Below are 26,842 nucleotides of genomic sequence, written 5' to 3'. Positions count from 1 at the left end.
TCACTCTGGCTCTGAGTTGCATGACTACAGCCTAGTACTTGGCTCATTAGCATAATAAGATCTTAAAGGAACATCACTCTTAAAGGCAATCAAACAACAGCATGAGCAACACACTTGCAGGATGGGTCGGGACCTGGAAGTTATCTGAGCACTGGGTTCCCGTACAAGATGTCGGATAAGCAGTCTGATAACACAGAATGAGCAGATGAGTTGAGAGAAGTGGTGGAGAGCTAGATCTGGGTGTCTGCAGCATATACCTGGAGACTGAAGAGCAAAGAGCAGCATTTAATCGTTGCTGGAAATGCTCTGGCTACAATTGGATTAGTAAGAGTGGAACTAAATAAGGACAGTTCCAATGAACTGGACCACAGAGGAGAGACATTGGAGGAAGGTGGTATGTTTAACCATGTCGATGGCTTCAGAGAGGTCAAGGAGGGATAATGCACCATAGTTACAGAGAATGCCATTTGATTCTTTGAATAGGGCTACTATGGTGCAATGGTATGTGCAGAAACCTCATTGGTGAGATACAAACAGGGAATTGCAGCAAAGTTAAACATGGATTTGAGAGGCGGCGGTATGTTTAAGAACTTAAGAGATGCAAGGGGGTTTGCAGATGAAGTGGTAGCTTGCAAGTGTGTTGTGTCAGGAGTAGTCTTTTTGAGGAGAGCAGGAATTACAGTGGTTTTGAAAAGTAACTGAGGAAGTGGAACCATTTACAATGTCAGTTAGCATGGGGAGAAGGAAGGTAGGCTCGGGGTCACCAGTTTAACGGGAATGCGCTCAATGAGGAGACGGGTTTCCTGAGGAGCTTGGAGAAGACCATGAGAGACATTGAGAGAAAAACTCAAGACAGATCAGAGCTCGGGAAAGGGAGAACCTGGGGAGTGGTTTGGCTTGGTGGGAAAGGAGAAAGCAGTCAGGGATGAGGCCTGTTGGGGCTTGATGTGCTCAAGCTCGATTTGGTGATACATGGTTAAACCCGTTGTGCACCAGGTATGCTCAAGTCTGTATTGAGCCTATACTCATTACTTGGCTGCTGTCAGTATTTCTCATTACACCCGTAAAAAATTCTAAACAGCCAATTCAAGTGGGGCTCTCCCTGGTTTGTATGGCTCAGCTCCACACTGAACCCTGCACTTAACAAATGAGACACTAGGAGAAAATTATAATATTTGCTTGTAAAATTATTTACAATTTAATCTTATTATGAGCATAGAAACATCTTAATTTAGAAAAAACTGATATAAGAAAAATATAACAGCAAAATACTGCGGATGCCACTTTGATAAGGTGCCACACAAAAGGTTAATACACAAGATAAGGGCTCATGGAGTTGGGGGTAATGTATTAGCATGGATAGATGATTGTTTAACAGACAGGAAGCAATAAGTGGGCATAATTGGGGCATTTTCTTGTTGGCGCGCAGTAAATCATGGAGTGCCACAAGGATCAGTGCTGGGGCCTCAGCTATTTACAATCAATATTAATGACTTGGAAGAAGAAACAGAGAGTAATGTATCTAAGTTTGCTGATGATACAAAGGTAGGTGGAAAGGTAAGCTGTAGGGAGGGCAAAAGGGAGGTTGCAAAGAGATATAGACAGGTTAAGTGAATGGGTAACAAAATGGCAGACGGAGTATAATGTAGGGAAGTGTGAAGTTATGCACTTTGGTCGTAAGAATAGAAAAGCAGAATATTTTTTAAAAGGTGTGAAACTTGTAGGTGTCGATGTTCAAAGAGACTTGGATGTGCTTGTACAAGAAAAACAAAGTTAACATGCAGGTACAGCAAGCAATTAGGAAGACACATGACATGTTGGCCTTTATTGCAAGGGGATTGGAGTATAGGAATAAGGAAGTATTGCTACAATTGTGCAGGGTTTTGGTGAGACCACATCTGGAATACTGTCTGCAGTTTTGGTTTCCACTTTTAAGAAAGGATATACTTGCTTTGGAGGCAGTACAGCGAAGGTCACTGATTGGTCCCTGGGATGAGGGGGTTGTCCTATAATGAGAGGCTAAGTAAATTAGGCCCAGACTATCTGGAGTTTGGAAGATTGACAGGTGATCTCATTGAAACATATAAGATTCTAAAGGGGCTGGGTAGGTAGACACTGAGTGATTATTTCCGCTCATCAGGGAATCTAAAACACGGGGGCACAGTCTCAGGATAAGGGGCCAATTATTTAGGACTGATATGAGGAGAAATTACTTCACTCAAAGGGTTGTGAATCTTTGGAATTCTCTATTCCAGAGAGTTGTGGATGCTCCATCATTGAATACATTTAAGGCTGGGATAGACAGATTTTTGGTCTCTCAGGGAATCAAGGGATATAGTGAGGTGGCAGGAACTGGAGTTGAAGCCTAAGATCAGCCATGATCGTTTTGAATGGCGGAGCAGGCTCGATGGGCCATATGGTCTACTCCTGTTCCTATTTCTTATGTTCTTGTGTATGCTGGAAATCGGAAATAAAAACAGAAAATCCTGGAAATACTCAGCAGGTCTGGAAGCAGTTGTGAAGAGTGCAACAGTGTTAATGGGCTGGATTTTCGCAGCCCCATGGAGACTTGATTGGAGGCGGGGGTGGAGTGGGAAAATAGCAGGGAACTGCATCAGGACAATTCCCCAATGCCTTCCCACCACCAGGGAGCTTTCCCAGGGGTGGGCTAGGAACGGGATCAGCAGGCTGGTGAGCCATTGATGCCACCTTTAAATCACCACCCCCCCCTTCCTCCGAGTTTCTGCTCCACAATGATGGCCTGGCAGCTTTGGCCACACTTACATTCAACAATTTTATAAGTCTTCAGAGGGCACCTCCATCTTGAGGTGTCCTTGAGGTCTCCCACTTACATTGGCATCACCAACCTCTCCTGGTGCAAATGTACATAGCCATTGAATATGTAGAAATTTGCAGTATATAGCACGCAGTCAAAGACTGTAGTGTGGTCATTTTTTTTTTATATTGCTGTTGAAAATCTCCACAAATCAAAAACTGCAAAGATCTGTCAATCTTGTTTTTTGTTTGTAACCAGTTGTAATGTAACATGTGCCTAAAATTATTCATTTAAAGGTGTTAGAATTTCATGTTATAAATAAGATCCTCCCAATTTGACTATAAAGAATTGAATTCATGTGAGAATTCTAGTTGTAAAGTGTTGTTTTACAAAAATTGCTGTTGTGCAGGGACGCTAATAAAAGTTATTCCTTTGGGGCGGTTGTCATTGATGCCAATTTTTTTGTTGAAATATTCACTATCTTATCTCCACCAGTCTGATTAAGATGATTGGTGGCACAGTGACATACCTATGCCAGTTATTAAGTTATTACTGTAGTAAAAGAGTGTTCAGAAGGACTCAGCCTGACAGGGCAGCTCTGGGATTAAAGTAGTAGCACTCAATTTTTGGTTTGAAAAGAATCATTCAACTGTGCATTCACTTGCGCTACTATTGTAATCTGCAGAGGGATATTTGAGCATCAATCCTATCACATTAAAACAGAACTCAAGTAAATTCTACCATCACTTCAGATATGGAGCATCATTAGGTACTAGGCCTTGCATTTGTCTACATACTGGGGGAATGGCCCAGGACAGACCACTCTTGTGTACAGAGAGTTCAACCCAGGGATCTCACCCAGACCTAGTCACAAATGCCATAAATATGCTGAAAAATCATCCATATCATGATTTGCGTGTGTAAATACGGACAAAAACACTATACACTATTCAATACAGCAAATAGGATAACATTTTTGTGGCTTGGCATTAAAGGACACTTGGTATTTGGCTATCATTAATACTAATAGTGATAAGAATTCTGTCCTTCATTTCAGCCCTCTCTAACCCCACACAGCTTGTTAAGTAAAAGTAACTCATGCCTGTTACAACAACGAAATCACACATTTAAATCATGCACAAATATAAATGACTGAGTCGATTTTACCCTACCCGCTTGGCAAATACCAGGCAGGCGGGCAGTTAAAACTTACTTACTTGCCTTCCTGCAGGTTGCAACCTTAGCTTGCTTTTCTGAGTAGGCGAGAGGGACTTACACCAGAAGGTTCTAATCTGAAATCTGACACATTATTAATGTTTATTAATGCTGGCTTTGCATACATGCTGTTTGTAACAGACTTCAATAAACAAACAATTTAATTATTAAAAAAAAGAAGGCAATGAGATCCTTCCCTAAATATGCAGATCAGGCTCCAATGCCATCACTGGGGCCTGACTGCAATTTTAACTGCAGGCCTGTGCAGGGAAGCCATTGTAACCTCCCCACTAGGCTAACCTAGCAAGAGGAGCTGAGGCCAAGAAAAGACCCAGAAAGCTAGGTTTTCTTAAGTTTCCTTGTGGAGCAGGAGTGTTCCTCTGATCCCCATGAGAAAATCGCAGGCTACTTCTGCATTGGGCCTCCCTCCCACAACCATAATGCCCTCCCAACTGAGACAATTCCTTTGTGTCCCAGCGGCATCCTCTTGCCACTCGAAATCCTGGTCCTGGATGCTTACCGCAAGGTTCAGGAGGAAGACTGACTGTATCTATGCAGATAAGGCTCAGGAGTTAAAATCTCTTGGGCCTCGTGCTGTGGAGACCATTTGCCGTCTACCTCAGCCCCCACTCACATAACTTCTGACCAGGAGTTAAAATTAGGGCTCATGTCATTACTAGAACAAGCTTTTTTTAATAAAAACATAAATTCCCTCCAAATTATTGTAGTTATTGGAGGCCAATCATCTCAGCCCCAGGACATCACTGCAGGAGTTCCTCAGGGTAGTGTCCTAGGCCCAACCATCTTCAGCTGCTTCATCAGTGACCTTCCCTCCATCATACGGTCAGAAGTGGGGAAGTTTGCTGATGATTGCACAGTGTTCGGCACCATTCGCAACTCCTCAGATACTGAAGCAGCCCATATCCACATGGAGCAAGACCTGGACAACATTCAGGCTTGGGCTGACAAGTAGCAAGTAGCATTCATGCCACACAAATGCCAGGCAGTGACCATCTCCAACAAGAGAGAATCTAACCATCTCCCTTGAAATTCAATGGCATTACAGTCACTGAATCCCCCACTATCAACATCCTGGGGTTTCCATTGATCAAAAACGTAACTGGACTAGCTTTATAAATACTGGTGGCTACCGGAGCAGGTCAGAGGCTGGGAATTCTCTGCCGTGTCTCGGCCCTCTCCCAAGCATTATGAGCCCGTTTCTCCTGCAAGGCCAAAAGACAGCATGATAAGGCACTGCTGTCCTCTATGCCCAATGCCAACTGCTGCTATTCAGTAGGAGCTGCATGTTTCAGTGCTGGCAGATCCTCAGCAGCACTATGGTTCTGAGCCATGCTGAGACATCAGTAAGTTCTGTGGGCACACACTCCTCCCATGTTCAGGAGCAGCAGGTACCCTGAGGCCGCTCAGCTGGTGTGTCTGCTGGAGGGTGAATATCCAGAGGCCTATCCTGAGGGTTGGGGGTTGCACTCACCTTTCCAGAGTATATCAGGTCTTTGAATCTCTTCCTACACTGGATCCAAGTTCTTCAGATGACACTTCTTCTGCTGACTCTGGCAGCGATGTCCATCCATGCCTGCTTTGTCTGGGTGGGGGCCTTCTCCTGCCACCCTCCAGGTACAGGACCTCCCTCCTCTCCCTCACAGCCTCCAGCCATCCCTTCATGTCCATGTCTGAAAATCGAGACACAGCCGTGCCCTGGGTTCCAGGCTCTGCTGAGACATTGTGGAAATCAATGCTTCAGAGATCTTTCACACTGCAGTATCAGCACTCAAACAGCAGCTGCAGTCATGATCGCTGTGGTCAGTTTAAATCCGGCCCACATTTGAGTTTCCCACCTCCATTCCTGCCCCCGCAGCCGTTAATTGGCCACCAAACCTGTCTCCCTAGCAATTTAGAGCATCCCTGTGAAACTTAGGGCCAATTATTTCTTGCCCCTGGGGGCAGGTTAGGTACACAGAAATGGTCCCAACTTCCATTTTCTACCCCCACTGTGAAAATCCAGAGCCTGGGAGAGGTATCAGTTGGTTGAAAATTGAGTAACATATGGTTCCCATTTTCAAAAAGAGTCGCAAAACAGAAACAGGCAACTACTGATCTATTAGTCTTATAAATCTATCATGTAAAAAATGGAAGTTAGTATCAGGAGAAAGCTTGAGGATATTCAGTCCAATAATAACCTAATAAACAACAGTCAACATGGCTTCAGAAAAAGATCTTACCTGACCCACCTCGTTGACTTTTTTGAGAAAGAGTCATCTGAAATGCATTGCAGTAAGCCCTTCGATGTAGTGTACCTAGATGTTGAAAAACATTTGACACAATTCCGCACAAAAGGTTACTAGTTAAGCTCACTGCAGTGGGAACCCTAACTATACCTTGAAAAATGATAAGAAATGTCATCAGGTTAAAGTTGTCAGTACTTATTCAGGGATTCTATCAAAGTGGAGAGGTGCTGAGTGGAATGTCCCAGGGATTCGAATTGGGACCACGACTGTTTATAATTTACATCAGTTCCTGGAATTCAGAAACTCAGTGCAGACTGGTCAAGTTTGTAGCTGAACCCAACTAAGAAGAGCAATTGATTCTGAAGAGCCAACTCGGAAAATACAAAATGAATCAGACAAAATATGTAATTGGGTGAAAAATGACAGATGAAATTTAATACAGACGAATGTAAAGTACTGCACATAGATGAAAAGAAAATTAGCAAGGTATACTCCATGAATGTGTTGAAATAGCTATGGATAATGTCAAAAGAGAGTCAGGGGTGCTAGTAGATTCAATGCTTGACATGTCCAACAATGACAGAGGAGTGAGCAACAAAGCAAATCGAATGCTTAAGTGCACAGCCAGAAGCATAGAGAACAGCTCAGAAGAAGTCATGCTCAAACTGTAGTTCTCTGGCCAGACATATCTTGAATACTGTGCCCAATTCCTGTCACCAGGACACAAGGAAGATATTCAAAATTTGGAGGCAGTATGGAAAAGAGCCAGAAAAATGATCTCTAGGGCAGGATTTTCCCTGCGGGGGTCAAATGGGTTGGAGCCAGGGAACTGGCACCTGAGAATTGATCTTACAGAGAGACACATAAGGTAATAAATGGCATGGAAAGATACATACAGAAAGTTACTTCAAACTAAATTGCAAGTGTACAATAAAGAGACACACAAGGTCAAATTAGTAAAAGGCAAATTTAGGACTTAGATCAGAAAGCTCTCTGACACAAAAAGTTGATAACACATGAAATGGATTTCCAAGTAGAATAATGGAGGCAATAAAATTGGAATATTTTAGAAATAGCCAGATGAAGCAGTGAAGACCTTGGGGGCATTCTGAATGGATGAGCAAAGATGCTGAATGGCTATACTGATTATTTATTTTGTAATCCAGCCACTGTGTTATTGCTTCCTACCTCTTGATCTATTATCTCCACCTCTTCTAGATATTAACAACGCCAACAACTTTTGTTGTGACTCCTGAATGATGTGCCCCACAGTGTGTCATATTTCTTTCTTTTCTTCTAGCTCAAGGATCTTCTCATTCTTCTTGTTCCAACTAATTTTCAATCTGTGTCTGTAGCATCATAATTCAAATGCCTCAAGTCTTCTTACATCAGGAATCAAGGTCCAGTTTTCACATCTGTATCATGCTGTTGAGCACATATAACACTTAAGCATTCTACTTCTTATCACCAGCTTAATTTTACCACTGCACAGAAACACTTTCATGCTGTTAAATGTCTCTTTTACAATTGTTATTCTCTGTTTAAATTCTTCGTTGCTTCAGCCATCTGATGTTATTAAACTGTTGAAGTAAACAATTGTTTTGACTTGCTCAATGTCCATGTTATTCACTCCAAGGTCAGATGTTGGGGGTCCTCTTTCTTTGTAGTTTACCTTTGTCTTCTCCGCATTTATTTTTGATCCATGTTGCAAGTTTTGCTGACATATTTGCTGAAATATGTTGTAATTTATCCTTTGTCTCTGTGATCAGTACTTTATCATCTACATCTACTGCATCCCATAATTAATGTGATAAAAATTATCCCAAGGTTTGATGCAGTACAACCTAAGGGGAAAGAGTTCAGAACATTCTTCAGCTCATCTCATGCCTTTGTCTTATTCAGGTACCTGATTATTGAAAACTTTATTCCACCTGAGGAGAAAAATAAGATCATGAACCGGCTGTGTTTTGACTGTGAAGAGGATCAGTGGAAATTCCTGCCTCTGGTGCCTGCTGAAAAGTAAGTGTGATGTGGTTCATGGAAATAATGTGGTAGCAGAACAGAGACACATAGAAAAATAGGAGCAGGAGTAGGCTATTCGGCCCTTCGAGCCTGCTCCGCCATTCATTATGATCATGGCTGATCATCCAACTCAGTAACCTGTTCCCACTTTCCCCCCATATCCTTTGATCCCTTTTGCCCCAAGAGCTATATCTAACTCCTTCTTGAAAACATACAATGTTTTGGCCTCAACTGCTTTCTGTGGTAGCGAATTCCACAGGCTCACCACTGTCTGGGTGAAGAAATTTTTCCTCATCTCAGTCCTGAAAGGTTTACCCCGTATCCTTAGACTATGCCCCCTGGTTCTGGACTCCCCCACCATCGGGAACATCCTTCCTGCATCTACCCTATCAAGTCCTGTTAGAATTTTATAGGTTTCTATGAAATCCTCCCTCACTCTTCTGAACTCCCAACAAATATAATCCTAACCGACTCAATCTCTCCTCATACGTCAGTCCCGCCATCCCAGGAATCAGTCTGGTAAACCTTCGCTGCACTCCCTCTATAGCAAGAACATCCTTCCTCAGATAAGGACACCAAAACTGTACACAATATTCACTACACAACATGTTCTCTTTAAGCTTTTAAAGATAATCCTGAATAAGGGAATGCTGAAGTAAGAAAGGAAAGCAAATTCCAAACTTCCAGTAGAGTAAATGTTATCATTAATCTTAATTATAATTTCAGTTGTAAGAACCTGGAGATAATTTTTCCAACTTCACTCTCCTGGTGGGGAACTTTTCCTGCTGGAGCAGATGTTCAATTCAGGCACAACCTACTCCAAAGGTTCCAGTATGCATCAAATAATAGTAGTCCTAATCCCATTTTCTCACCATGTTCTTGTAACCCCTAATCCCCCATTTCTTCAAGTTTCTGTGTAACCTTTAGATGTTGACATCTTGGCTTCAATACTAACTCAACTAGTGAATTCCATTACCTCACAACCGTCTAAATAAAAAGGTTTCTCCTGCTCTCTATCCTACGTCCTATATATATATTATAAATATTATGTATATTCCCTCAACCAAAACAGCAACAACAACTTATATTTATAAGTTTAACAAAATAAAATGTCCCAAGGCCATTCATGGGAGCGTTATAAAACAAAATATGACACCGAGCCACATACGAAGATATTCAGTCAGATGATTAAAAGCTTGGTCAAAGAGGTATGCTTTAAGGAGTCTGTTAAAGAAGCAAAGGGAGAGGTGGAGAGGTGTAAGGAGGGTATTCCAGAGCTTAGGTCCTAGGCAACTGAAGACATGGCCACCAATGGTGGAGCAATTAAAATCGGGTATGCTCAAGGGGTCAGAATTAGATGAACACAGATATCGCAGAGAATTGTAGGGCTGGAGGAGATTACAGAGATAGGGAAGGGTGAGGCCATGAAGGGATTTGAAAACAAGGATGAGAATTTTAAAATCAAGACGTTGCTTGACCAGCAGCCAATGTAGGTCAATGAGCACTGGGTAGATAGGTGAACGGGATTTGTTGCAAGTTAGAACATGGGCAGCAGAGTTTTGGACACCTCAAGTTTACAGAGGGTAAAATGTGGGAGACCAGCCAGGACTGCATTAGAATAGTCAAGTCTAGAGGTACTGAAGGCATGAATGAGGGTTTCAGCAGCAGATGAGCTGAAACAGGGGTGAAGGTGAACAATGCTACAGAGGTGGAAATAGGTGGTCTTAATGATGGCACGAATATATGGTCAGAGGCTCATTTCGGAATCAAATTTGACACCAAGATTGCAAACAGACTGGTTTAATCTCAGACTGTTGTCAGGGAGAGGGATTGAGTCAGTAGTTAGGGAACGGACTTTGGGGCGGGGATGATAAACAATGGCTTCAGTCTTCCCAATATTTAATTGGAGGAAATTTCTGCTCATCCAGTACTGGATGTTGGATAAGCAGTCAGATAATTTAGCAACAGTGGAGGAGTAGAGAGAGGTTGTGGTGATGTAGAGCTGGGCAGTCAACAGCGTACATATTATACTGTCATATATTATCATAATATTAATTATTATCATATAATTATATTATAGCCCCAATTTTAACCAGGAGCAGGAATCAGGTTGAGGAGAGGTGAGTGTCACGTACCCTTGATCTCAGTGGTTTGTAGAATATGTGACAAGGTTTAATTTGCCAGCGGTCAGCTACCTGCCCAAAACAGGTGGAAAGTGGCAGCTGGCCACCAGAGGAATGATCACCTTCTCCTCCTCCTCCCCACCCACCCCACCCCCCCCACCCCCACTATGAGTGGGAAAAAAAACACCTTTATTAAATGGTCTCTCAGGTTCTGGATCCTCCTACCCCTCTCTTTTCCTGGTGTGAAAGGAACAACAGCTTCCCAGCTCAGGCCACAGTTACAATTGTAATCGGGGTCAACGATATCATTGGATGCTAACCTGGATATTTAATAAAGGACTCCGCTGACTTCAGGTGGGTGATCTTGTCACCTGCTCAAAAGAGCAGGCTGAAATTGAAGACGGTGTGATATCCATATGGGACATCAGTGGTGGCCACTGGTTCTTACTGCCTGCCCGCCAGGCTCCCCCCAGGCAGGCAGAGTTAAAATCACCCTTTATGAGCAAGCTCCTTACTGGATTTCTGCAACACAGAAAATGGGCAGCCAATTGTAAGCTTGACTGACAGATCCTAGCAATCTACTTTCTTGAAGTCTGCAGTTGAAGACTAATTGCAGTCTTGTGCTGTAAGACTTGGAGTACACTGTGAAATCAGTGACTGGCGTGAGAAGAGCCCAAGAAAGCAGAATTAGGATAATCATTCTGAAAACAACACCTTTTGCAGCAAATAATATTTTTATATATTTTGAAGCATAGAAAAATGTTACCCATGCTCAGTAATTGATATGAGCACTATGACTTAATTCATAACCAATGCACACTGATAAATCCCCTTCTGCTTCAACTGGTAACCTAAAATTAATGAAATTGGGATCATTTAAGAGATAGTGGTTTGCCTGCGTTATATTCCTGTGAGAAATGAAGATCAGACAAGTGCTAAATAATAATTACATGGCTATCTAAAAGAACTCTAGCTGTTTTAGAAGATTAACTTTATACAACCATGGAAAAACAAGCATTGTTCTTTATTTAGCTAAAAATAACTAAAATAGCTATTTTATCAATAGCAGTATGCAAACACAATTTTTCTAATATTTATAATTTCCTCAAATACCTGTCAGGCTCCCATTTCCCTACAACTGCTTTTATAGCAACAAATATTCAATCTGATTGTTCAAGCTATTGTTTCCTTGAGAGGCTGGTGATTTAAGGGAATGCTAATTGCTGTGGTGTTACTTTAAGGGGTGTGTCTGAATCAGCTGTCCATCAGCAGATAGCATATGATGTACAGACCCATGTGATCTCTAGGCAGTTGTTGAAGGCAGATACAGAGATAAGATGTGTTCCCCTACCATCCCAGTATTGCTATATGTAAGTCAGTATCTTCAATAAAAGAACCCACCTGTTAGATTCACCTATCTTGTATGTGTGACTGGTGTATTTGCGTCAAGAAAGTGGAAATGCAACACGAATCAAACAGTAATTTTTAAGTGCATCTTTGAACATCGAAAACAAAACAAATCTAGGTCTGGGTTCAGCGGCGCTCCTGGGCCACCGGTAGGTTCTCCACCGGCAGCAGCCACCGCCTCCGCGATGGAGCTGCTCAGAGGGCGGGACTTCTGTCACCAGGGTCCTTGATCCTGTGGAAGGTCCACTGCTGTCTGGTTAAGTGCCTAATTGGCACCTGATTCAGTGAGCCTCCCAGAGAAGAGGCGACGCAAGGGTCTCAGCATCGTTTTTGCCGGACATCAAAACTACCGTCGCCCAGATAAAATCTCGGCCGTGGTGTTTGCAATTCTATCCCAGGATTCGTTAAACTTATGTTTAAAAATAACACGGATTTAAGGTGATTGGTAGAAGGATTAGAGGGGACATGAGGAAAAACTTTTTCATCCAAAGGGTGGTGCGTGTCTGGAATTCACTGCCCAGATCGGTGGTGGAGGCAGAAACCCTCAACTCTTTTAAAAGGTACCTGGACATGGACCTGAAGTCCTGTAACCTGCGAGGCTATGCACCAGGTGCTGGAAGGTGGGATTAGATTGGGTGGCTAGATTTTTCAGCTGATGCAGATACGATGGGCTGAATGGCCTCCTTCTGTGCCATAATTTTTCCATTGTTCTATAATATAAGTCAAAATAAGCCTAAATTGATACGAATTAAATTCATTGTCAATAAGCTACGCAGATGTTTGCTGAACTGAAATTATGTTTTGGGTAATCATTTTGCCAGCGTTCTCTGCATCAAATTTTGGATTCCAGAGGTTTGCCATTCTCTAAAATCTAAATAACGGAGTTCCATACTGCACTTGCAGCTGTTGGGCTTGTTAGTCACTGCGACTTTTTCAAATTCCCAATTGGCACCAGGTATAATAGAATGTGTGTGTTATAGAGTCATAACTACCAGCAACTTGATTGAATCTGTGTGAACCCACTTCACTCAGGATGCATATCAACCATGAGAGAGATCAGGCTTTCATCCCATTGGCCTGATTCAACCTGGAGCCAAATGTCAGGAAACAGTTTCTCAGTTGCCGCAATATTCTTCCTGTTGTTTGGAGCCCAAAATTTTGTGCAGTACTCCAACTGTGATTTTACAAAGGTTTATGTATATTCACCATTACATCTCAATGTTTATATTCTAGACCTGGCTATAAAATCCAGTATTTGCTTTTTTAATCGTCTTATCTATTTGAGGTGATGCTTTTAATGCCTTGTAAACTTGAACTCTCAAATCTCTCTGCTCTTTCACATTATCCAGCCTTCTCCCATTATCATCTCACACTTAGTGGGGGTAATTTTGATAGTGTAAAACGGATGATATCGATTCAACCACCTGTTGCACGTCTCTCCTGATATTTTTCATTTCCATTGACTTGAATGGAACAACGCGCCCCAATCCCTTTTGATCACCGCTGACTGCTACCCTTTCTACCCTCATGATCACTGCTGACTGCTACCCTCCCGCCCAGTCCCCTTTAAGAACTTACCTGAGGGCTGCTGTTGGTGTTGCAGTAGCCTGATCTTTGAGTTCTCAGGCTGGATTTTATGGTGGGCAGGGGGGACCTGTCCACTGGCCGAAAAGTCGGTGCTGATCCCGCTTACGCTGGGACTGGGGATCCAGACCAGATATTATGGTCCCCAGGCCCTTAATTGGTCTTGGGTGGGACTTCCATTTCATTGAGGCAGGACGTCTCGCTTAATGGAGCTGCTGGCCAATCAGCGAGCCGGCAGCTCTTATTTCCAGCAGCACCACTGGGTGCGGTGGCCTCTGCTGGGAATACCCCCAGCTGCAGGAGGAAGATGACGGCCAGCCCCGGAAAATAGATAGGTTTATGGGGCCTCACCGGGGGCAATTGTTCGGGCCCCGGCGAGGCAAGGGGGTTCGGTTAGAGGGGGCGTGGTGGCGTATTGTGCATTGGGGGTGGTTGGGGCTTTGGGGGCAGTCCTCCATGCGGCACCCAGCCCGCCAGAAGGCCACCTAGTTTTAACAGGCGGGTTTTTAGTTTAGAGATACAGCACCGAAACAGGCCCACCGAGTCTGCGCCGACCATCAACCACCCAGCCACACCAATCCTACACCAACTCCATATTCCTACCACATCCCCACCTGTCCCTATATCTACCACCTACCTATACTAGGGGCAATTTCCAATGGCCAATTTACCTATCAACCTGCAAGTCTTTGGCCTCAGCCGCCTGCCAGCCAAGCATAAAATACCCGTAGCGGCGAGCCGAGACAATTAAATGGAAGATACTTGGCCACTTAAGGGCCTTGACTGGCCTGGGGCAGGTGGGCCATTTCTGGCCTCCGTCGCCCCGAGTAAATTGGCAGTGGAGGCGGGAGTGGGTCGGGAAGGGCCCCCAGCCTCCCACTCCATTTTATGCCATTCGCCCCCCCACCCTCCCCACTACAAGCCTGCTCTTTTCGTGTGGTGTAAAATTCCAGCCCTCGTCTCTGGCGAGCTGCTGGGGGATGCCCATTAGGTGTTTCGAGCTTGCCAGCTCAATAATAAGGGAAGCCTGACGTGTGTTTGTTCTTGAGTGGGCTCAAATTACTGTGCCAGAGGTTGTTGCAACACACGTGGGTAGCTTTGGTACAAAAACAGCAAATGTTGGTACAACTCAGCATGTCCGTCTGCATCTTTGGAGTGAGCAGACAATTTAATGTTTCAGGTCCTTCATCATAACTCAAGGAGTTCATTTTAACAGTGAAGTTTATTGATACTGTTTCATTGATTAATTATTTTTGAAAGAAAAGTGCAGTTTTAACTTTATAGTGCAAAGGTACTATCAGTTCAGATCTGATGGCTATTGTTACAATGCCAATCATATTGTGAAAGCCTTATGTTGAAAGATCTTCATTAAAATGCATGGGGTTTTGGGTTTCAGAGCAGTTTTAAGAACTGCCATTTGCCTTTATCATTCTATTCTTGTATGATCTCTGTTCTCTTTTTACCAGTCACCAAATGAAGAAAAGGTCTACGTCAGCAGTTGGCTACAAGCGACCAATCAGTCAGTATGCTCGAGTTGCTATGGCAATGGGCATTCATCCCAGATACCGGGTAAGTAATAAATCATGTGCTAAGAGGTTAACGGGACTGCTGAGACCATTAAATGTGACATAGAAACAACCTTATTCCTGCCTCTCTAGAAGCTGATAAACAATGCTGGCAAAATAATTGTTTTGTGAGAAAAATCTATTTCACAATCACAATGTATGTTAAGAAGTTTCAGTTGCCATGAAATGCAAATAAAAGCATTGTTTGTTATAATACCAATATTAATTTTGCACACAGGCTTTCAAACTATAAGCTCTTCAAAGGGATTAAGGTATTTATCAACCCAATAAAGATGGAATAGAAACAGGTCATCCAGTATCGACTTGCATATATGATAAAAGGAAGTATTCCAAATATGTTCTATCCCTTAAGAACAGCTTTACTGCAAATTGTTTCAGCAAATATTCTGTTCATAATATCCTGGCACTTTGGTTGTGGAATATCTTATCTTCTGCACCCAATCCAACTGAAATACTAATCTTGTTGCTAACGTTGATCGCCTAATGCATCCTTGATCTTCCTGTGTGTCATTTGTCATTGTGAGTAATGTGTACAAAAATCTTGACAATGTGCTTGCGATACCTACACCCTATATAACAGACTACCTTTGTTGTCAATGCTTGATATTAATGGACAGAATTATCAATGAAAATGCTTTGGTTCCCATTCTGAAATTGCCATATGCTCCTTTGGTATACCGCAGTTCAGGCAAGTAGTCTTGCATGATTGCACAGGCACAGGAACTTGTCCCTTCCATACTTGCCCTCAGACATTGCAGGTACTTGGCGCACTCTAATGCCAACAGAAAATGTTGGTATTCAGATACCATCGCTCTTTTAAATGCAATCCCCATTTCATTTGAATGGCTCTGCAAAGCTCTGCAGCTGAGGAAGGACATAAGCTGTAGCACCAGCTGGCAGGTTTCTGCTTCTCTGCCACATACTCCTATTTTCATTGGTGATCTGTTACTCACTTGGTGGGCACACTTTAAACTTACTACCAAAATCTCGCAGACTGGATATGCTTTTGCTGCTGTTTACTATGTATGGAGTGGGTGCTGCTGAGTGTTATGCGATGATTGGTGCTACAGGGCTACACTGCTGCTTCTTTAGGGGCATTGATTGAAACAGAAGAAGAACATATATGGTGGCTAAAGTGCGCTCCCTGAAACAAGGTTTACATAATAAAAGCATTGCAATGTACAGGTGTGAGTGAATGCATGGAGAAAGAATCTATAATAATAATACTCAGTTTTTGTCTGTCCAGACTATTTTAATTGGTCAGCTTAAGGGGCGCACCTGTGGTGGTTTATTTGATGAGTGATGTCTGGTGCAAGCAGAGGACTGGAGTGTGTGAGGCATGTGCAGCAGCAACATTTTGGGTTGGGGGGGTGGTATTGGTGGAGAACAAAAACAGCGGAAGGTAAGGAAAGCCCAACAACAAAGTTACCCAAGACTGGAGACATTGTTTCTGTGAGGGATGGGATGCAATTGATAGGAAGGATGAGGAGGATGGGGATGGCATGGAAGGGTTGGAGGAGTGGGATTCGGATGGCATAAGAGGGAGAGGATGACATGGGAGCGATGGCATGGGAGGGGTGGATGATACGATAGAATTAGTTAAGTGTTGCAAAATGGCAGGTACAATTATTTGATACAACTTATTATTCAAAAGCTATTTGTGCTAAAAATGAAGATTCACTAGATTTGAATGAAAACATTTTAGAAAAGGGATCAGGTGAATTAAAAGATTACATCAGTGTTGATTCTGTACACAAAGATGATGATAACAGTCTATACTCTCTAATGGGCATGCCACCACACACACTTAGGCTCAAGGAAGGAGCAGTGATAATGTTGCTATGAAACTTGAATCCTAAACAAGAACTTTGACATGGAATAAGATTGGAAGTTAGGAAGCTGTGTTCTTCGATGATAGATGCTGAAATTATAACAGGCAGATTTCAAGGAAATAGAGTGTTTATTTCTCGAATAATGTTGAGCCCATCAAATGTAAACCTGCTTTTTCAACTCAAGAGAAAACAAGTTCTCAAGTAGACTTTCATATGCCATGACGAGAACATGTCACAAAGCCAGACTCATGCCAAAATTTGTATTTATATTTCTAGACACATGAACAGCTTTATGTAGCTTTTTCCAGAGTGATATGTTTTGATTCTGTTAAAATACTTGGTGAAAGAATAACTAGAAATCCTATATTTAAAGAAGTATTGTTACAAAAAAGATGCTAATTTGACTGCAAATGTTTTGTGGGTTTCTGCTAGTAACAAAGAATGTATGGTACTAACCCTGAGCTTTGGGAATGCCTCCAATCTCTCCATGATCTGTTCATACTAACTAGGGGATTTAAAATGAGGGGAAGCTCTTCCAGTTCTGGTCTGTTCCCCTCCCTCATGTTGTGCACCACTTTGTCCTGCAAGCCAAGAGTTGTTTCGAGATGTTGAAGAGCTTACAGGAAAGAGACAAAGGCTTGAATGAAGGATTCAGTTGCAGATATGTGATGTTATGGGTGTGGTCCATATGATTGAGAGGATACGAATTTTGGAAGCAAATCTCAGGGGCGTACAGGACAATGAGTTTGCAAACAGTCTGGTTCAGCCTGAGTCAATGGCCATTGAGGGGGCTCGGGTTTGTATGGGAAACTGAAGATGATAGCTTTGGTCTTCCCATTGTTTAGTTGGAGGAAGTTATTTGAATGTCAGACAAGAAAGGTGGGGTCAGGACAGGGAGGCTTAGCTTACTTGGCAATGGGACTGAACATAGATGAAATCCATGAGCTCCTTGCAATCATTGACTGAGGTGCTGGGGTGGGGGAGGGGTTTTAAGTAGATGATTGTGATTGGAGAAATGAAGCCCTGGGCTTTCTATTCCCTCTAGAATAATCCTAGAGTTATGGGCCAGTTTGGCAGAGGAAAGCAAGGTATGGTAGAGATTGATGTGGTCAAGCTGGATCTGGCCCTGAATCCTTAAGCCAGTTGTGCACTGAGTATGCTTTAGGTTACTTAAGAGGTCATAGCAAGGGAATTACTTAAATAGGAGATGGAAAGTTTTACTGAGGACAAGGATGTCAAAAGTGTAGGTGAGGGAGTGGTGTAGCAAATCAGCAGCTGCAGAGTTATCTTGAATGGAGGCCCAAAAGCTAAGCAGTATGGAAGTCAAGAGAACATTTGTAAATGACTTAGAAGAAATTCTTCTGGGGTGGATGCAGAAGGAAGTGCGCTTGAAGGAGGGTAAGGGGAGATGGGTGGTGAAGAATACAGGGAAGCGATCAGAGATAGGCTCATCATTGATTGAGACCATGAGAGAGGAGAGGCCACTGGAGATGGCAAGGTTCAGGAAGTGGCTGTGAAATGAACATGTGCTGCTCAGGTTAGGCCCATGTTAAGTCAGCTATGACGATTGATCTTTCCAAATGGTATCGTACTCTCTAACCAAATGGATAGTTATGTGGCTGAATTGTATTCTTGTGCAGATGCACTGATTTGCAGTAACTCAAGGCTGCACTTTAACTACTGTCCTGCAGCAAAATGTATTTGCGATTTCACACTGCCTAATGCCCCACAAGAATTCTATTACACTGTATTTCTGGGAAGCTTTTCTACTACTGCTCTGCAATTCGAAAGGAGCAACAGTGAAGAAATGGATTCATGTATTACATTATAGGTATATTGCACAAGAAACAGTAGGCTGAAATTGCTAAGTAGTATGTAGGAGCAAGAGGAGGTTCCCTGTTCTGCATGAAACTAGCAGGCACCCATACTACTGAGTATGGGCTGAACTCTACAAGGGGGCGGGCCGCACACCAAAGAGCTGCTGCAACTCCAAGCGCAGTGTCTCATTTAAATAGCCAGGGCAGGCCACCACTCCCCCCAGACCCCTCCCCCCCCCACAATCACATGGAGGGGGCAGGATGTCTGTCACCAACAATGGTGTCAGCTGCCTGTGAACAGGTGCTGACGCCATTTTTAAAGGACTATCAGCCCTATTGGGACATTTAAATATTTAAAGTGAAATTGAAGTAAAATATATAAATACATTTATTTTGCCCCTTTCCCACCCACCAATATTACTTAAATTAATTATTTGCCCTTCCCTCCCCTCCCCAAACTTCACAAACTTTAAACTGTAACCCTTCCCACCATCCCCTACAACCATGATGTTCCTTTGACCCTGTTCCCCCAACTCCCGCACTGCAAAACATACCTCCTTCCTCCCTACCAGTGTTGCGCCTCATTTCCCCGGACAGGGATCCGAAGGCGCGGCAGTGCCGGCCGCCGGGGTGAAGATCGTGGCAGGACTTCAGGAGGTCATGGGAGACTCGTTAATTCAGGTGATTTAATTTATTTAAATATTTAAATGGCGATCCCCTCCCCGAGCGGCAGGCGGACTGCCACGAGGCCTCACCGCCACCAGCAATATCGGGCCGGGTCCTGTCAGCGTCGAGGTCCATCTTCATGCGCCCCACCCCCCCACCACGGATCCCGACGTCGAGGGGTCTATAGAATCCAGCCCTACATCTTACATGTTCATCAGAATATTGCAGCCATTGTAGCAGAGGCCAGCTGCTAGTGGCAACCATAGCAGTCTGACTGAAAGAAAAACATCGGGTGTCCATCAATACCCTTCACAAGGAGGTCAAGCTGCTACAGAACGTCTTCAGTCTGTTTGGGAAACTAGGTCCAGACTCAGTCCTGAACCTTGCCCTCCCACCCCTCACAGCCCTCACTTCCTTGTGGATTCACTTACACTAGCTAGGAATTCAGAATGCCTCCATTCACTAGGCATATAGTTCCCTGACAAAAACAAGGCTGGAACCAAGGAAACACCTGGCTGAGGCCCCTTCCCTCAGCCATGCCCCCCATTGATATGCGGCCTGATGTCTAGGATGAATGGGAATTCCACCTCCAATAAAATCCTAAAGATGCTCTCATCATAACCTGGCATATCTACATCATGGCCTAATTTGTGGGCTTTCTGCTGCACGCATGCCTGATTTATGGTGGAAATGCACTGGAAGGCCTGTGATTGTTTGAAGCATATTTTAACAGTAATTGGGAGGAGATTGTCTGCAAGATATGTCGAGCACTGTTCCCAAATAATTAGCTCCCTTCTTCATATACTGTTTCTTTTAATCATTTCCATCTCTCGCCACTAGATGGTTCTATTCAACCTTGAAATTAATGTAATAAAAAACACCCGAAAGCTGTTTTCAAAGTAGTCTACAAACCATTGCACTGCTGATACTGGAGTAGCATCAACCAATCATTACAAAATCAAGATTGTATAGCTAGCAGGAAAAATTGCTGAGTTTTGGTAACTGAATTCAAGGCATTACTGGTTGAGTTTCAGTAAGACCCTGGATTGCACTTTTCAAGCTAAAAGCGAAGCTGATGATGGAGGTCAGAACAGGCAGATTTTTTTTCCAAAATGGTCCAGTTAGTTGCTGTTCATAGTTATATGAATGAAACCTAAGCATAAAAAGTAATAGTGTAGCAGCTTGACCTAATTGCAAAGAGAACTGACGGACCCTTAAAACATTTTTTTCTGCCAGACTGCTGTGGTTGCTACCAGCAGCTGGCCTCTGCTGCAATACCTACCCCCATGTTCGAAAAGGATAATTGTCTGACTACATGTGTTTTCTGATCATTTCTGGGTGGAACATCATGAGCAGCGATAGCAGAATTCCCGATATGTGCTCCTGGCGAATGAGCATTCCAGTTGGACGTACAAAATCAGAAACTTCTCCCCCGCACCCCCAGCCCCATGAGATTTTTTCAGCGTAGGGACTGTAATGAATTGGATTGGCTGTTGCTCCTTATATCTGACAAGAGGAATAAGTGACCAAAACTGCAGCTAGTGACTGGAATCAGTGGGAACTACTGTGTGGGTTTGTATATCTTGGAGATTGCTACCTTAGGCTTTCAGTGTTTGTTGGGAAGCAGAATGAGATCACCCTTGATTTTAATTGTATATTGTGTCTTGGTATTTTTCTTTGATTCAGTCTAAGTACATCATCAGGATCAAATTTGGAATAGAATAAGGTAACCGGTGAGACCAGCCCTGCCCAGATGTTGTACAGTGTCTGTTAAGTTCTTCTTTGGCCTCCTTGTCTTGAGAGACAATGGGTAAGCGCCTGGAGGTGGTCAGTGGTTTGTGAAGCAGTGGCTATAAAGGCCAATTCTAGAGTGACAGACTCTTCCACAGGTGCTGCAGATAAAATTGGTTGTCGGGGCTGTTACACAGTTGGCTCTCCCCTTGCGCTTCTGTCTTTTTTCCTGCCAACTGCTAAGTCTCTTCGACTCGCCACATTTTAGCCCCACCTTTATGGCTGCCCGCCAGCTCTGGAAATCGCTGCCAACTGACTCCCACGACTTGTGATCAATGTCACAGGACTTCATGTCGCGTTTGCAGACGTCTTTAAAGCGGAGACATGGACGGCCGGTGGGTCTGATACCAGTGGCGAGCTCGCTATACAATGTGTCCTTGGGGATCCTGCCATCTTCCATGCGGCTGACATGGCCAAGCCATCTCAAGCGCCGCTGGCTCAGTAGGGTGTATATGCTGGGGATGTTGGCCGCCTCGAGGACTTCTGTGTTGGAGATACGGTCCTGCCACCTGATGCCAAGGATTCTCCGGAGGCAGCGAAGATGGAATGAATTGAGACGTCGCTCTTGGCTGACATACGTTGTCCAGGCCTCGCTGCCATAGGGCAAAGTACTGAGGACACAGGCTTGATACACTCGGACTTTTGTGTTCCGTTTTAGTGCGCCATTTTCCCACACTCTCTTGGCCAGTCTGGACATAGCAGTGGAAGCCTTTCCCATGCGCTTGTTGATTTCTGCATCGAGAGACAGGTTACTGGTGATAGTTGAGCCTAGGTAGGTGAACTCTTGAACCACTTCCAGAGCGTGGTCGCCAATATTGATGGATAGAGCATTTCTGACGTCCTGTCCCACGATGTTCGTTTTCTTGAGGCTGATGGTTGGGCCAAATTCGTTGCAGGCAGCCGCAATCCTATCAATGAGTCTCTGCAGACACTCTTCAGTGTGAGATGTTAAAGCAGCATCGTCAGCAAAGAGGAGTTCCCAGATGAGGACTTTCCGTACTTTGGTCTTCGCTCTTAGATGGGCAAGGTTGAACAACCTGCCACCAGATCTTGTGTGGAGGAAAATTCCTTCTTCCGAAGACTTGAACGCATGTGAGAGCAGCAGGGAGAAGAAGATCCCAAACTGTGTAGATGCGAGAACACAGCCCTGTTTCACGCCACTCAGGATAGGAAAGGGGTCTGATGAGGTGCTGCTATGCTGAATTGTGCCTTTCATATTGTCATGGAATGAGGTGATGATACTTAGTAGCTTTGGTGGACATCCGATCTTTTCTAGTAGTCTGAAGAGACCACGTCTGCTGACGAGGTCAAAGGCTTTGGTGAGATCAATGAAAACAACGTAGAGGGGCATCTGTTGTTCACGGCATTTTTCCTGTAGCCGGCGAAGGGAGAACAGCATGTCAATGGTGGATCTCTCTGCTCGAAAGCCACACTGTGCCTCAGGGTAGACATGCTCAGACAGCTTCTGGAGCCTGTTTAAAGCGACTCGAGCGAAGACTTTCCCCACTATGCTGAGCAGGGAGATTGCACGGTAGTTGTTGCAGTCACCGTGGTTACCCTTGTTCTTCTAGAGGGTGATGATATTGGCATCCCGCATGTCCTGTGGTACTGCTCCCTCGTCCCAGCACAGGCAAAGCAGTTCGTAGAGTGCTGAAAGTATAGCAGGCTTGGCACTCTTGATTAATTCAGGGGTAATGCCGTCCTTCCCTGGGGCTTTTCCGCTGGCTAGAGAATCAATGGCATCACTGAGTTCCGATTTTGTTGGCTGTACGTCCAGCTCATCCATGACTGGCAGAGACTGGGCTGCATTGAGGGCGGTCTCAGTGACAACGTTCTCCCTGGAGTACAGTTCTAGGTAGTGCTCCACCCAGCGGTCCATTTGCTTGCGTTGGTCAGTGATTGTGTCCCCTGATTTAGATTTGAGGGGGGCGATCTTCTTGATGGTTGGCCCAAAAGCTCTCGTAATGCCATCATACATTCCTCTGATGTTTCCGGTGTCAGGGGCCAGCCGAATATGACTGCATAGGTGTTGCCAGTAGTCATTTACACAGCGCCTGGCTGTTCTTTGTGCAGCACTTCTGGCTGCTTTAAGTGCTACGGATGTTAACACGCTGGGGGCTTTAAGTTACTGATTAGATTATGAAGGCACTTACAGAGCCTGAAGCAGAATTAATTCAACTTCCACTTTCCTGAGTCAGAAGGTTGTGGATTCACACCCCATTATAGGGAGCTAATTTTCACTCTCTAGGTCTGGCGTTAACGGAACATAACTACCTCAAAATGAGGTCAGTAGCCCACTGATAATGCAGCTGTGACATTTTGAATTGGGCCAACTGACGAGTACACAAAACGCCTGCCTGTTTCAGATCCATTTCAATATACAAATCAAGTTCCATATGTCCAGGGGAGACGAAGGTGTAGTAAGCCAGCCAAGTGTGAAATTATTTTTTGTGAGACCCAGAAGAGGAGGAACGACTCCAGAACACGGTTTCCTCTGCAATTGTGACCGCCCTGCAAGTACCTTGTTGGTGGCCGAAGCAACACGCTGTTGGCCAGCGTTAAGCAGGCAAGCTGCACCAGGAGCTTATTTGGGCCCTCTTCCCAATGCGCATTGAACACCAATTCCAATATCAACCCAAGGTTCCACCTCCTCAATGCGCTCAGATCCCAGAACTTCTCTCTGCTACTCATAAGAACATAAGAAATAGGAGCAGGAGTAGGCCATTCAGCCCCTCAAGCCTGCACCGCCATTCAATAAGATAATGGCTGAGCTGTTCCAGGCCTCAACTCTTCTTTCAGGCCTACTCCGCCTAACCCTCAACTCCCTGAGATTTCAAAAATCTATCTACCTCCTCCTTAAATACATTTAGTGACTTAGCCTCCACAACTCTCTGAGGCAGAGAATTCCACAGATTCACCACCCTCTGAAAGAAGAAATTCCTTCGCATCTCAGTTTTAAATGTGTGCCCCCTTATTCTGTAACTATGTCCCCCAGTTTGAGATTCCCCCACTAGTGGAAACATCTTCTCAACATCTACCCTGTCAAGCCCCCTTAAAATCTTATATGTTTCTTTAAGATCACCTCTCATTCTACTAAACTCCAATGAATAAAGGCCTAACCTGTTCAGCAGTTCTTGATAAGACAGCCCCTTCATCCCAGGAATCAGCCTAGTGAACCTTTTCTGAACTGCTTCCAATGCTACTATATCCTTCTTTAAATATGGGGACCAAATAAAGGCCAAAATTCCACTTGCCTTCCTAATTACTTGCTGCACCTGCATGCTAACCTTTTGTGTTTCATGTACAAGAACACCCAGATCCCTCCGTACTGCAGTATTTTGTAGTCTTTCTCCATCTACATAATAATCTGCCTTTTTATTCTTCCTACCAAAGTGGATTACCTCACACTTTCCCACATTGAACTCCATCTGCCAAGTTTTTGCCCACTCGCTTAACCTATCTATATCCCTTTGCAGATTCTTTGTGTCCTCATCACAACATGCCTTGCCACCTATTTTTGTATCCTCAGCAAATTTGGATACACTACACTCTGTCCCTTCCTCTAAGTCATTAATATAGATCGTAAATAGTTGCGGCCCGAGGACCGATCCTTCTGACACCCCATTAGTTTCGGTTTTCCAACCTGAAAAAGACCCATTGATCCCGACTCTCTGCCATCTGTGTGTTAGCCAGTCCTCCATCCATGCCAGTATATTACCCCCAATGCCCTGAGCTCTTATTTTGTGCATTAACCTTTTATGTGGCATCTTATGAAATGCCTTCTGAAAATTCAAATACACCACATCTACTGGTTCCCCTTTATCCACTCTGCTTGTTATATCCTCAAAGAACTTTAACAAATTTGTCAAACATGATTTCCCTTTCATAAAACCATGTTGACTCTGTTTGATTGCATTATGTTTTTCTAAATGTCCTGCTATTTCTTCCTTAGTAATGGATTCTAGCATTTTCCCAATGACTGATGTTAAGCTAATTGGTCTGTAGTTTTCTGCTTTCTGTCTCCTTCCTTTCTTGAACAGGGCTGTCACATTAGTGGTTTTCCAATCCACTGGTACCCTACCGGAATCCAGTGAGTTTTGGTATATTATGACCAATGCCTCCACTATCTCTGCAGCCACTTCTTTTAAAACTCTTGGATGCAGGCCATCAGGTCCTGACGACTTGTCTGTCTTTAGTCCCATCAGTTTCTCCAGCACCTTTCCCCTCATGATAGAGATTGTTACAAGTTCCTCTCTCCCATTTACACCTTGCTCATAGATTCCAAGCTCCCATGCCAGTACTTTTACACCCTGGGAGACCTCTCATTTCGCACTCACACCTCAGAATGCCAACCCCTGCATAACCCAGGATCCGCTGCCAATGCTCAACATTTCCAGAAAAACTCTTCCACATTGTTCCCAAACTGACAACATATCTTCATTGGTTGCAGAGCCCCAGACTCCACTCCAATATTCCAAATTTCCAGCACCTCCCTCTCCTGTGTTCTTAGATGCCTTAAACTCGCTCCTTGTGCTCTCACATCGCGGAACTCCCACCAGTGCTTTTAAACTGAGGGGCCCCTCATATTTACCAAATCATCTCACCCCATCTAATCTTCAAGAACCTCATGCCTGTGTCCCCAGACCACACAACCTTAACTACTTCTGCCAAACCCAAGCAAAACCAGCGATGCCCGCTCCTCACCCCTCCCAAGGTATACTAAAACCCCTTGTGCTCTTGAATACAGGACCTCTACAGTCCTGAAAAATCTCAGCAATCTCAGCTCACTCCTGCCAAACTACAGTGCTCCCATTCAAGTTCTACTAAGACTACATAAACACCCAATGCGGCCTAAGCCTAGGATCCCCCCGACACACCTTTCCTTCAAGATCCCACAGCTGCTGCACTCATGGGGCTGGATTTTGTTCTGAGAGCGACATCGGGTTCTGTGGTGGTGGGGGCCAGAGAATCGGGGCGGCAGCAACCGCCACAGAGCCCGATGCCGGGATTGCCGGGCCTGATCTACCCAGCAGCTGCGAAGCTCCATGACGGCACCTCCACCGCTCTGCGACGGGACCCGACTTTAAATATTGAAAATACCTTTCTGCATAAATTTAAATTTAATTCACCACGATCTTACCTTCAGTTCCCAATCCTGAGCTCGTCATGCGGCATTCACGCACCTTCACTTTCCTGTCCCGGAGAACCTGATGCCACCAAGGTGGGGGAAGGGGTCAACGCTACATGATTTGTACGGGGAAGGTGGGAATTGGGTCAACTCTGCATTATGTTGAACTGTTTGCAGGGCTGGCAGACTTTGAAAAATGGCACCAGCGCCTGCTCTTGCATTAGGTGATGCCGTCAATATGTTGAGTGACTGCCCGCCACGTAATCGCGGTGGCGTGGGTCCTGTGCGGGGCAGCCACCATTTTCAGCATTTGCCACCACACCAGGCGGCGGGACAACAAAATTTCCAGCCCTTGGTATCTATCTGCACCCTGGTACATCGTCCCTCATCTTGCTGTGTATCCTTTGCTTTCAAAAATAAGTAAGGGATTGAAATTGAATTTGTAGGAAAAGCAGCAGTTAATAAGCAAGGGTTCTGATGCAGGATACACACCTGATTTCCAACATTTACAGTGTTTTTCTTTTTCTAATAATCGAACCCACTCGTTCATAGTTGTCTTACAAAACGACACAGAATAAGAAAAGTCAATGGTTAAAACTCGTGTAAAAATCCCAGAGCATCTTGAAATTAAAATGCACTTTCACTTATT

General features: G+C 44.2%; 1 protein-coding gene across 2 annotated transcripts in view; it reads left to right on the top strand.

Moving 5' to 3' along the window:
- LOC137352417 (kinesin-like protein KIF3C) overlaps nt 1-26,842 on the top strand; it is a 315,850-nt gene that overhangs the window by 255,547 nt on the left and 33,461 nt on the right. For both annotated transcript variants that reach the window (XM_068017813.1, XM_068017803.1), the window contains exons 6-7: nt 8,140-8,256; nt 14,840-14,942. In XM_068017813.1, coding sequence (XP_067873914.1) covers nt 8,140-8,256; nt 14,840-14,942 — 220 coding nt within the window. The remainder of the gene's footprint in view (nt 1-8,139; nt 8,257-14,839; nt 14,943-26,842) is intronic.

Source organism: Heterodontus francisci, chromosome 3, assembly GCF_036365525.1.
Source record: "Heterodontus francisci isolate sHetFra1 chromosome 3, sHetFra1.hap1, whole genome shotgun sequence".
Taxonomy (NCBI): domain Eukaryota; kingdom Metazoa; phylum Chordata; class Chondrichthyes; order Heterodontiformes; family Heterodontidae; genus Heterodontus; species Heterodontus francisci.
The sequence above is the reverse complement of the archived record's forward strand: the minus strand, read 5'-3'. Positions and strand labels throughout refer to the sequence as shown.